Source organism: Rattus rattus, chromosome 17 (genome assembly GCF_011064425.1).
Source record: "Rattus rattus isolate New Zealand chromosome 17, Rrattus_CSIRO_v1, whole genome shotgun sequence".
Lineage (NCBI taxonomy): Eukaryota > Metazoa > Chordata > Mammalia > Rodentia > Muridae > Rattus > Rattus rattus.
The window spans coordinates 30,811,443-30,824,752 of record NC_046170.1 but is presented as its reverse complement, the minus strand read 5'-3'; the positions used below and the strand labels follow the sequence as shown (position 1 = coordinate 30,824,752).

At 43.5% G+C, this 13,310-nt stretch overlaps 1 protein-coding gene across 3 annotated transcripts in view; it reads right to left on the bottom strand.

The window, feature by feature from the left end:
* Pdpr (pyruvate dehydrogenase phosphatase regulatory subunit) overlaps window positions 1-13,310 on the bottom strand; it is a 43,707-nt gene that overhangs the window by 11,097 nt on the left and 19,300 nt on the right. For 2 of the 3 annotated variants that reach the window (XM_032887408.1, XM_032887407.1), the window contains 8 exons: window positions 12,446-12,595; window positions 11,147-11,339; window positions 7,964-8,088; window positions 4,766-4,921; window positions 4,108-4,241; window positions 3,153-3,301; window positions 2,329-2,441; window positions 345-439 (listed from right to left, as the gene is read on the bottom strand). In XM_032887408.1, the coding sequence (XP_032743299.1) occupies window positions 345-439; window positions 2,329-2,441; window positions 3,153-3,301; window positions 4,108-4,241; window positions 4,766-4,921; window positions 7,964-8,088; window positions 11,147-11,339; window positions 12,446-12,595 (1,115 nt within the window). Of the gene's footprint in view, window positions 1-344; window positions 440-2,328; window positions 2,442-3,152; window positions 3,302-4,107; window positions 4,242-4,765; window positions 4,922-7,963; window positions 8,089-11,146; window positions 11,340-12,445; window positions 12,596-13,310 lie in introns of those variants that run through there. The other variant, XM_032887409.1, reaches the window with a different exon arrangement.

Sequence of the window (13,310 nt, the reverse complement as noted above, 5' to 3'; positions counted from 1 at the left end):
ACAACCATCTATAATGGGATCCGATGCCCTCTTCTGGTGTGTCTGAAGACAGTAGTAGTGTACACATATAAAGAATAAGAACCTGCCATCACTATAAAAGAAACAGTCTTTAACATTTAAAGAAACAGAACTGCTGGGAATGTGGCTCAGTTAGTAGAGTGCTTGCCTAGCATGCATGACTCTATGGGTTGATTCTCATATAATCAATTACACATACATACACCTGCATTCACAGCACTGAAGGAAGAAGATCAGAAGGTAAGGTCATTCTCAGCTACATAACAAGTTTAAGACCTGCATCCACTGAGACTCTGATCACGAAAAAATAAATTACTAGCACCTACCTTGCAAAAGAGAGTTGGAAAGTGGTCTGGAGTCATAGGGGCATAGGACAACTCAGACAGCACGTCCACAGCTCGAGGGCCAATCAGATTGAGGGCTATAGGGTAAAGAACAAGAGATGTCCAGCCTCTCCAGAGGAACAGTTTCTTCTGAACTTGTCCACTGCCTTGTTTCTTTACCTACTACTGTCATAGATTACACTGCCAAGAGCAACTTAAAGGATAGTTTTCTCGTTTACAGTTCAAGGTCAGTACATCACGGCGGGGTCGTGGAGGCATCAGAAGTGTGCAGCAGTTGGCCTGACATCCACAACTGGGTACTGGCAAAGGCAGACTGCTTATAACAGTACAGGATCCATGGCAGGGAATGGTGCCGCCCAGTGGCTGGGTCTTTCTACCACAATTGACATGGTAATTTCCCACAGGCAAGTACACTTATCTCCCAGGTGATTCTAGATTTTTGTCAAATTGGCATTTCAGCTAACCACATATCCATATAGAACTTGGTCTACAGCTGGTGAGACTTATAAAAAATGTCCCTTTATTTAGGGACCTGAGGTTCAATGGCAAGTACCTGGGCTCTGGTACACAGTCCGCCGACAGACCTGCTGAATGCAGCTGCTGACTGGCTAGTGTGGGTCTTCTCCAAAGTTCACAGGAAGGGTGTATCTTACAGTCTCTGCAGCAAGGTCAGGGTCACCAGACCAAGATCTAACCAAGAGGTCACTTCCATGGCTGGCCACATACTGACAACTATGGTTCTCTTTCTCTTCCTACAGGATAGAAGAAACTCCCATCCCAGAACAGGATCTGGAGAACTGTCTCTCCATCCTAGACTCTGCTGCCTGTGACAGAATTGCAGGTAACTGCTCTAGTACAGGCTAGAACACAACCAGCCTTCAGTAATACTCTGTACTTGGCCAAGTTGGTGGCAAGAAGCTAATCATAATTGCTGCTAATCAGAATGAAGGTCTAGGTAAGATGAATGGGTTATAAGATGAACACAAGTCACTTTTCTACTTCCACTGTGTGGTTCCCAGGGATGGAACTGAATAAATAAATTGAATGATCAATTATCTGTGTTCACAGTGTCTTATTTTCCTTTAAAGATTTATTTGTTTAAGGAGTATACAGTTTGTTTTTATGAGTCAGCTCTGGCTGTCCTACGACTTGTCATGTAGACCAGACTCAGGAAGATCCACCTACTTCCTCCTCCTGGATGTTATGACTGAAGATATGCGTCATTACAGGTAGCTAAGGGTTAAAGATCTGCTGATTTGTTTCATGCTCATGGATGTTTCACATTCATCTGTGCCCCACATTATGGAGTATCCACGGAAACTACAAGAGTCCACTGGATATGAGCCGCCATGAGGACGGTAGTAAGTGAACCAGAGTGCTCTACAAGAACAGCCAGTTCTCTTAACTGAGCCATCTCTCCAGCCCCAACGATGTTTGTATTTTTGTTTTATGTGTAGGGTGTTTTGCATTTATGGATGTATGCAGATACACATGTATCCAGATGCAAATGGAAGCCAAAAGAAGGCATCAGACCTCCTAGAACTGAGTTACAGGCAGTTGTGAGCTGCCCTCTGGGTGATGGAAGCAGAAATCTGGTCCTCTACAAGAGCAGAAAGTAGAGTTCCTAACTGAACCATCACTCCAGCCCCAGCATGTCTTTTTTTTTTTTTTTAACTTCTAATTTTTTAAGATTTGTTTATTTTATATGAGTACACTGTCACTGTCTTCAGATACACCAGAAGAGGGCATCGGATCTCTTTACAGATTGCTGGGATTTGAACTCAGGACCTCTGGAAGAGCAGTCAGTGATCTTATCGACTGAGCCATCTCTGCAGCCCCACCCCAGTGTGTCTCGTTAACACTAATCTGATGCTCACTTGTAAAGTCAAAGATCAGTAAGGGACACATAGTAGAAGCTCGTCTGCACCTGCTGCTCTCCCGGGCCGCCCGCCCTGGGAAGGCTCACCTGTGTACTTCCAGGTGACGTCTTCCAGCAGCAAGTTGCTGTCTTTGGGCAAGTACTTGTGAAGCCAGGCCCAACAGTGGACCTGCTGATCAGTTGGAGAGATCATGAAGAAGCTGAAAATGAAAACCCCAAAATAATCAAAACCAAAAGGCAGAAAAAGAATAGAGAACTTAGAACAATCTCTTGGGACTGGAGAGATGGCTCAGTGGTCCTGAGTTCAAATCCCTCACAACCATCTGTATGTAATGAGAGTATATGCCCTCTTCTGGTGCATCTGAAACAATCTCTTAACTTTCAGGAAGGGTATTTCACCATTCTAGATTCTACACCAATAATATCAAATTTACACAGATTTACTAACATTCATAAAGAATCCTTTCCCATCAGGGTGACTAACCCAGTTTTATAAAGTACAACTTCTTCTGTTCTTGTGTTTTTAAACAAAGTCTCATTTTATAGGCCAAGCTGGCCTGGAACTCCTCGAGTAGCTCAGGTTGGCCGTCACACTCCGGACACTACAGCTACCCTGGGGTTCTTCTCTGTGCTTGCCTCTGCTGATTTGTGCACAGGTGACTAGAGATTTAGACAGTTCATGAAATAGTTTGGTCCCTAGAACTGTGGCCTCTAGAGAAATATTAAGGGGTTGGGGATTTAGCTCAGTGGTAGAGCGCTTGCCTAGCAAGCGCAAGGCCCTGGGTTCGGTCCTCAGCTCCAGAAAAAAAAAAAAAGACAAAATAACAAAAAGAGAAATATTAAATGCTCTCGCCCAGAGCCCCTGAAGTATGTTTAGTGGAGGGAAGAGAAGGACGTAGCAGTCAACTCACCTGCGTTTGGTCAGGCGAGCAATGCTGCAGTCATTTTCGTGCCCTCCATATTCATTGAGCATGCCAGTGTGAACAATGTGGCCTACAGGCACATCTAGGTCATTGGAGAAAAGGTACTGCAGACTTTCTAATGCCTGGTCCCCAGTGGACTGCAAGGAAAGGGATAAGGCGGACAGTAAACAGAGGAGCACCTAGCAGCATGACCATGCAGCACTGCTCCTTACTGAGGAGATCCAATGATACGATACCTATGTGACACCACTTGCCGGTTTACTTTCCTATAAGAAGCTACAAGGAAGGCTAACTGTCAGTACTTAAAGTAAATGAGCCTTTCTAAGTTAATCACAAACTGTTACAGGAGCTAAATTTCAGAAAAACATGATTATACAGATGAAACCCTAAAATAGTGTAGAGTTCTTCCAGAAGCAGTTTTGAAATATCAGATGAAAAACAGGCATTCCGGGGTATTGAGGTGGCTCAGTGGTCAAGAAAACTGGCTGTACTTAAGAGATCTTGAGTTCAATCCTAGCAACCACAGGGTGGCCCACAGCCATCTGTAACTAGAGCCCATGAGATCCAATGCCTTCTTCTGGTGTACAGATACAGATGCAGACAAAACACTCACATACACAACAAATCCTTGCTGGGCTGGTGGTGCTCACCTTTAATGCCAGCACTTAGGAGGCAGAGGCAGGTGGATCCCTGAATTGGAGGCCAGCCTGGTCTACAAAGTGAGTTCTGGGATAGTAAGGGCTACATAGAAAACCCTATCCGAGAGAGAGAAAGGGAGGGAGAGAAGGAGGGAGAGTGGGAGGATGGGAGGGAGGGAGGGGGAAAAGGACGGGAGGGGAGAAAAGGAGAAAACTAACATGAAAAATACATGAAAGAAAGAAAACACTCAATAAGTATAAAATCTTTCCCCAAACTTTAAAAGTTTTGGTTCCCAAATACTTACAGTTATTTCAAATTTTGTGAAAGAAGACATGTCAATGACACACACAGCTTCCTTACAGCATTTGACTTCAGACTCCACAATATCAAACCAGTCTGGCTTGTAGAAAGTCTTGCTCTGTTCTAATGCAAGAAGGTCTATGAAACAGGAAAAAAAACAAGGTAGAACGAAAAAGAGTTTCGACACTGAGACGTCCCCATATATTTTATTATGGCCTACAAGACATTTTTCCTTTCAGGAATAATTCTAGCTACAGGCAATTATTAAATACCAGTTTTAAGAAGGGGGTAGAACTGCCTCAGTAGTGCAAGTGCTTGCTATGCAAGCATGAAGACGAGTTTGGCTCTATAAAGTATGCATCTATAAAGCTAGGTGAGAAAAAGTAAGATTCTGTCTGAAAAAGTAAGGTGGAGAACAACAGAGAAAACAACACAAATCTCTGGTCTACACAAGGATGCAGAAACACACAGACACACATGTAACACGCACACGTGTGCACACACATGCACACAAAGGGTGGTGGTTTCTGCCTGTAATCCCAGCACTTGAGATGCTAAAATTAAGAGGACTGATGAGAATTCAAAGCCAACCTGAAATATTAAGTTCTAGGCTAAAATGTGGGATTCTGTATCCAAAAGAAGACAGACAGACACATTCTTACCCTTGTTGGGTGGAACAAAGTACTTTGGCCTCTCAAATCCATGTTTCTCCATCCATCTGGCTCCTTGAGCATCCAGCCGGTCATAAAGAGGAGATGTGCGCAACTGCCTTCCAGTCTGGAAATCCCAACGAGGAACCTTCAGATCGTATATCAGAGCTAGAACAGATAAACAGTCTGTCAGCTGGCCCTGGAGCACAGGCTTGCAATTCCAGAGACCTGGGTCACTAAGTAGGATTTCAAATTCAAGGTGTACCTGGGCTACCAACGAGGTTCCAGCCAAGCAAGGCCTGGGCAACTTGTGGTGAACTGGATTAGTATGGCCCCCATAGACTCATACATTTGAAAGTTAGGTTCTTAGCTGGTGGAACTATTTTGGGAAGGATTAGAAGGTATGGCCTTGTTAGAGAAGATGTGTCACTGGGAGTGGAATTTGAAGTTTTTTTTTTTTTTTTTGGTTCTTTTTTTCGGAGCTGGGGACCGAACCCAGGGCCTTGCGCTTCCTAGGCAAGCGCTCTACCACTGAGCTAAATCCCCAACCCCGGAATTTGAAGTTTTAAAAGCCCATACCTCTAATTTGCAGATATAAATCAGCTACTGTTCTAATACAATCTTGCCTGCCTGCTGCCACGCTCCTGACCATAACGGTCACAGACTCACTCTCTGAAACTATGCACAAGCCCCCAGTTAAATGATTCCTTTATAAGTTGCTTGTTCATGGTGTCGCCTCATAACAAGAGAAAAGTAACTAGGACTGCAACATAGCAAGTCCCCATCTCAGAGTAAAAAATCAAAAACAAAGCACTGAGACAGATGTACTTGTTTAGCATGCATCAGGCTCTGGGGTTCGGTCCCCGCTACCATAAAAAAAGGGGTGTGGTGGAGGTAAGAACAACATCTCTGCAAGTATAGGAATGGCTGCCCTTTCAAAGGATCTGGGTTCATTTTCTAGCACCCACATGGTGGCTCACAACTGTCCTTTAACTCCAGTTCCAGGGGATCTGATGCACTCTTCTGGCCTCCATAGATATCAGGCATAAATGTGGTACACAGGCATACACAAAAGCAAAATATGCATACACATAACATTTGCAAATAAATCTAAAACAAAACGTAAACCCTAGCAATGGAAATGCACACGATTTAATCCCAGTAGGGGCAGATGGATCTCTGAGTTCAGGTCAGCTGGTCTATGGAACATGTTCCAGAACAGTGAGGACTACACAGAAGCTGTTTTAAAATTAATTAATTAATTAATTAATTGAAGTGGGTTCATGAAGTCTGTCAAAGTCCAGAGTCACCCACTGAACTGAGAAGAACTGAGTAACCAACACCCATAACAGCCTGGAATTACTCCAACTCAGAAGAGAAGAATTAGCAAGGGAATAGCTCAAGTGTCTGCTGTCACCCAATGAACGTCTAGTTCAGAAGAAGGAAAGATGTGTAAATATTGGCACTATCTTGCTAATAAACACTAGCAAGCAATTTACACCTGTTTACATTTTTAGTTCCAAATTAGTAGGCAGAAATAATGGGAGAAAGTGGGTCTAAATCTTGCAAAACTCCAAAGCATAGATGAAGGCAATATCTTTCTGAGGAGGTGGGGAGGGTCTGGTTTTGAGACAGGGTTTCTTTGTGTAGCCCTGGCTGTCCTCAAACTCACAGAGATCTGTCTGCCTCTGCTCCACTTCCCCAAGTGCTGGATTAAAGTGTGCACCTAGAGCTGGAGAGATGGCTCAGCAATTAAGAGCACTGGCTGCTCTTCCAGAGGACCTGAGTTCAATTTCCAGGCCGTGAACCACATGGTAATGTGATCTGATGCCCTCTTCTGGTGTGACTGAAGACAGTTATTTATTTATATACAAGAAATAAACTTTAAAAAAAAAAAGTGTGCACCTAGCTTGATGAAGGCTGTGTCTAAAGAGGACACAGGTGATTTTGTTTTTTAAGTTCAAAGACAGGTATGCTGGCATACACCGTTAATCTCAGCACCCAAGAAGCATAGGCGGGGAGATCTCTGTGAGTTGCAGGCCAGCTAGGAATACAGTGAGAAGCTACCTTGGGGGAAAAAGCATGTTAGAGGCCAGCTGCTTTACACAGCAAGTTCCAGGCTAGCCGGAGCTACAGACGGTGTAAAAAGGCACTTGATTCTTTGCTGTGCTTCAGGGACCCTCATGGTTTACAGACTTTACCTTTAATATGTAACCTCTTTTGAGGAGGGTTTATGACACCTTCATTTGGTAGTTATGCAATCTGAAAGGTAACATTATTCACACAACAAAACTAAAATCCAAATTAATTCCTGTCCCTTTTTTGTTTTAATATTTTATTTTTGGAGCTGGAGAGATGGCTCAGTTTAATAGCACTAACCACTCTTCCAAAGGACCTGAGTTCAATCCCTAGAAACCTGTGTAGTAGGAGAGGCCAACTCTACAGAACTGTCCTGACCCCACATCTGCCCTGCCCTGTGATGTGTACCCACAACACATACAGACACACAACTACACATAACAGATGGGAGGGAGGGAAGGAAGGAAGGAAGGAAAGAAGGAAGGAGGGAAGGAAGGAAGGAAGGAAGGAAGGAAGGAAGGAAGAAAGAAAGAAAGAAAGAAAGAAAGAAAGAAAGAAAGAAAGAAAGAAAGAAGACAGACAGACAATGGGTATTGGTGATTGGTAAAGAACTTGCTAACATTCAAGAGGCCCTCAGTCCTAGGTGGAGGTGGGGAACAGGGATGGGGACACGACTGGTGGCACACGACTGGTGGCACACACCTGTAATCCCAGCACTTAGGGAATAGAGGCAAGAAGATCAGGAGTTTACGACAATAGTAAGTTAAAGACAGCCTGGATTCAATGATACTCCATCTCAAAATAATGACAAAACTACCCAATGACCTCACAACCTAGGTGGGAAGTTGAATAGCGTCAAGGCCACTCGAAAGGCTGCATTGCTAGGACACACAGGAAGCTGCGACACATTAGCTTGCAGGTTACAGCCTCTCCCTACTCCTAGCCCGGTCCAACATGGAAAATGCTCCTAGTGTCAGGTGCGGCACAAATCCCTACCCTCAAACCGAAATAACCAGAGATGAGAAAGAAACCCAATTCAAAATAGTTATTAGAGGTAAGGGAAAGCCCTGACTGGTAAAGCAAGCCACAAGACTGCTGAGTCGAATAAAATTAGAATAAAAGAACACTCACGCATAACCTCCATGACCCGGTGGCGCAGAAAGGTGCGGCTGCCCTGGAGGGCTCCAAAGCGCTGCAAGTCCAATTCCCAGACGTTTTCAGAGGGGTAACCATACACCATCCATTCAGCTAGGAGCCTGCTCAGATGGGACAGAGAGAACAACTCAAATACTATACAGACCAAGGACCACTGAAACAAGACTGTGCTGTCACAGATGCTGGGCGACTCTAGACAGTTCCTCCCATTTCCTAACTAAACAAACATGGACCCAACTACTATTCTCATAAAACCCCAATGAGGGGCTGGAGATTCAGGTTAAGAGCACCCGACTCTCTTCCAGAGGTCCTGAGTTCAAAGCAACCACATGGTGGCTCACAACCATCTGTAAAGAGAGGTGCCCTTTTTTTTTTGAAGACAGCTACAGTGTACTTATATATAATAAATGAATCAATCTTTAAAAAAAAAAAAAAAAAAAAATAAAACCCCAATGAGGATTTTTTTTAGATGGGGTCTCTATACATAGGCCCTGGCTGTCCTGGAACTCACTATGTAGACCAGGCTGGTCTCAAACCCAGAGAGATCTGCATGCCTCTGCTTCATGAGTCCTAGGATTACAGGAGAACGCCACCATACTCAGTTTTTGAGGATTTTTAAAAATTGTTATGTGTATGGGTGTTTAGTCTACATGTGAATTTGTGTGCCAAAACAGCTGGTGCTTACAGAGGCTGGAAGAGAGTGCTGGATCTGCTGCGACAGGAATTACGGGTGGTTGGCAACTGCCATGTAGATTTCAACTCTGATAACAGAATCCCCAAGAAAGTGTTTAAGATAGAAGCCATATGTATGAAGAGAGCAACGTGTTCCTTTTTTACAGAACAGTCACTTGGAGACAGCTATATGGCTATCTTACCCTGTCTCTCTCCAAATGTCTCTGAGACATCTTCTGTGTTCACAGCCACCTAAACAGACTTCATGAATCTAACCTTTTCTTTTTATTACTGTGCATGTGTATATGATGGGAGCTGGCACTTCTGAAAGTCAGGATACCTGTGGAGTCTCTGTGGAGTCTCTTCTCTCCCTCTGCCTTTACAGAGATTCCTAAAATTGAACTTAGGCTTGTGCAAAAAGCCCCTTTCCCACTCAACCATCTCACTTTAATTATGATAAAATACATTTGATCCTTGAAGAGTATGATTTTGGACAGAGCAGGTAATTTTATTTCTGGATTTTTAAAAATTGCTGCTTTGTGACAATTAGAAAAACAAAACAAAACCGAACTCATTCACCCTACAAATATCAAAAACACTGAGTTAGAAGGGCTAAAGAGATGGCTCAGCAAAATAAGAGCACATAGGGCCGGAAGTTTAGTTGCCAGAACTCACCCTTTAACTTCAGCTCCAGCAAGAAGATTCGACACCCGACACCTAGCTACCACAGGCACCTGCACTCATGTGCACATATTTATTCATTCTCTCTCTCTCTCTCTCTCTCTCTCTCTCTCTCTCTCTCTCTCTCTCTCTCACACACACACACACACACACACACACACACACGTATGTATAGTTAAAAATAAAACACTTTTTAAAAGAGAAAAACAGATGGGCTGGAGAGATGGCTCAGCAGGTGAGAGTACTGGCTGCTCTTCCTTAGGACCCGAGTTCAATTCCCTGCAACCACATGGCAACTTACAACTGTCTGCAACCCAGTGCCAAGTGATTTGGGACCCTCACAAACAAACATGTGGCAAAAAACCAATGCACATAAAATAAAAGTAAATAAATCATTAAAAAAGAAAAAAGGAGCTAAGGCAGTAGTGGTATGAACCTTCTGTCCCAGCATCCAGGAGGTAGAGACAGGTGGATCTCTGAGTCTGTGGCCAGCCTGGTCTACATAGTGAGTTCCAAGAGGATCAGGGCTATATGAAGAAACTCTGTCTTGAACTCCCACCTCTTAAAAAAGGTTTACCAGAATGCATCAAATACATATAAATAGTACTATTTACTAGCAAAATATAAAATATATAAATATATTTCAATATATAAATTTCAAATTAGGTTTTTTGGAGTGGGGGTAGGGGTGATTTGTTGGGTTTGTTTTTCTAGACAAGCGTTTCTCTGTGCAACAGCCCTAGCTGGAACTGGATTTGTAGACCAAATCTGGCCTCGAACTCAGAGATCCTCTTGCTTCTGCCTTCTGAGTGCTGGGATAAAGGTGAGCACCACCATGCTGGCCCTACTTTCCCACTCTTAACCCAGGCTGAACAGAAATCACGACGTAGTCAAGGCTAGTCTCAAAGTCACCGCAGTCCTCCTCTATCAGTCCCCAAGTGCTAGGATTACAGGCATGTGCCACCATATCCAATAGTCAACCTTTTTAACCTGAGGATAAAGTGTCCTATGCTGCCAAGAGTGACCTTGAACACCTGACCCTCCTGTGCTTGACCTCCTAAGAGCTGGAGCTGTGTGAATATAGCTGATCAACTATTGCTAAGTGTGTGGCACAGTGGAGTCGAGCGCACGTGCCCTGCTGTGTAACCACTCACAGTCCACTTAGGAGCTCCTTCCATCCTGCAGAACCGAGCGAGACAACAGACCTATCTAACGAAACTCCGCATTTTCTCTTCGCTGGGCAACCGCCATTTTTCTTTGTTCCTATGACTACCCTAAGTACCCCCACATAAATGGAACTGTACAATATTTGTATCCTTCTGTGACTGGCTTTTTTTTTCAAAACAGAGTCTCACTATGTAGTCTTGACCAGCCTCAAATTTACAGAGATCCACCTGCCTCTGCTTCCCAACTGGGATTAAAATCATGCAGCGCCTCTCCCAGCTGATTTTTCTAAGAACCTATTTTTAAACTAAAACTTTAACAGCCTAGCATGATTGCCTATTTCACTTCAAACCTGGCTACTCCTAACCTTACGCAATCAAAACATTTGTTGAAATTGAAAAATTAAAATAAATTTTTTTTCCACAGGTTGTGGCTAACTAAATGACTGAGTTCCTAAAGCATTATATTTAGTAACATTTATGGAATATGAATAAAGCAATTACCATGAAGATAATAACTCTCAAATACATACCGTTATTTACATTACTGTCTGCACACACACCGTATTAACAATGAACAATCTGAAAGGGAAGAACTTAGCAAGCTGAGGTGTCCACAGGTGACAACGTAGAACAGACTTACTTTCCAGCTCCTCCGCCCAGCGACAGGCCAGCAGAGTTCATCCCTGCCAGGACAAAGTAGCCCTGGACGACAGGGGACTCGCCCATGATGCACTTCATGTCTGCCGTGAAGGTCTCAGGGCAATTCACCAACTTCAAAATCTCCACAGACTCCAATCCTGGCATCCTGCGCAGGAGGGAACTCAACAGGGGCTCTGAGCAATCAAAACAAACCCAAACAGAGTCCTCACCTTTAGGGAATTAAACTTTTCAAGTACTTGTACTTTTAACTCCTCTTAAAAAATTCTTGGGGTTGGGGATTTAGCTCAGTGGTAGAGCGCTTGCCTAGGAAGCGCAAGGCCCTGGGTTTGGTCCCCAGCTCCGAAAAAAAAGAACCAAAAAAAAAAAAAAAAATTCTTTAGAGGAGACTTTTCTGAGAGTCATTTGGTTACTAGAAAGATGAAAATTGGTGGGATTACAGAACACACCTACAAAATGCCTGGCATTCAGAGTCAGAAAAATCATACTTTACAAAGGTAAGGAGCCACACAACAAAAACACAGAAGGCGACAAGCAGTAATCCTGAGGGGGTCAAGGAGTGTGGGAAAGGTCTTAGAGACCAGCTAGCGTTCCCATGAAAGACAGTGTTTCCTATACTGAGATGGATGAAGCACGGGCTTGCACTTTGTTCTATACTATCACTGTCCCATGGGACAGTGGTGATAGAAGCAAACAGGATTGACTGGTTGATGGACACGAGGGTTTAGTCCCCATAAGCAGCAGTTTATTCTTGTAACACCTACCAAGGATGGAAGAAAAAAGATAGGAGGTCTTTTCATACCCTTTCAACTTATAACCATGTAACTACAATAATTATTCAAAAAGACAACGTTACTTAGTCTTAATAAAGACCACATCAGCAAAATAATTTACTTTCACAATCCTCCTGCCTCAGCCTCCCATATACTGGGATTAAAAGCAGGAATACATCACCATGCCCAGCTTTGTAGAAACCTCTTCAATTGCATTAAGTCTTACAAAAAGAAAGACCCCTTCCCTTCTAGTCTAAAGCTTCAGCAGTGACTTAAATGACTAACTGGTAAGTCAGGCTCATCAAGCAAGTCTGTAGACCCTGCCTCCATGGATCTCAGCAGTAACCACACCCTCAGTTCAAGCAAACTCTAGACTGTTCTTTATGCTTACTACTGTACTTTCTGGAGCTGTCTCAAAAATACATAATAAACCATTCATGAAGACACCCTGACAAATGTAACATCTTAGATAAGTAGAAGGCATTGTTGCTGTAATTTACTTCACATACCAAAGTGATCCCAATCTTCCCGAAGGTTCTGAATTTCCAACTGGTTCTTGCCTTCAGTGAAAATAGGTTTTGGGTTCTTCTCAAAGCCTCCAGACAAGACGCCACCCTGCCAGTTCCTAATGTAAATTCTTCCGTCCGCATCCACAACGGCTAAAGGAAAAGAACACGGATGTGGGACAAAGGAGAAGAACAAGGGTTAGAGACCATCTAGATCCCTAGATGTTGGCCTTACCAACATCACAGCATCCAGTAAATACAGGCATCCATTAGTCTTAGAACACCCTTGAAGGCCAGGCAGCAGTAGTGCACGCCTTTAATCCTAACACTGGGAGGTAGTGGAAGGTGGAGTCTGAGGCCAGCCTGATCTACAGAGTGAGTTCCAGGACAGGCAGCGCTACTGTCTGCCTCAAAACACCAAAAGAAAAGGGAAGGAAGGAGGGAGGGAGGGAGGGAGGGAGGGAGGGAAAAGGGAAGGAAAGAGAAAGACAGACAGACAGAGGAAGAAGTAAAATAACCCCCTTTTCTTTCTTCCATGTTTGTAACCATTAGATCACCAAGTATGTGGACTACCTATACAACTGATACCATTCTAGTTGAAAAGTACAAAAGTTATATTCCAAATTCTCAATGAACTATATTAGGGATTAAAATCATCTTTAAAAAGAAAAAAAAAGGGGGTTGGGGATTTAGCTCAGTGGTAGAGCGCTTGCCTAGGAAGCGCAAGGCTCTGGGTTCGGTCCCCAGCTCCAAAAAAAGAACCAAGAAAAAAAAAAAAGAAAAAAATCAAACAAACAAAGCAGGGCAGTGATGGTGCATGCCTTTAATCCCAGCACTCAGGAGGCAGTGGCAGGTAGATATCTGTGAG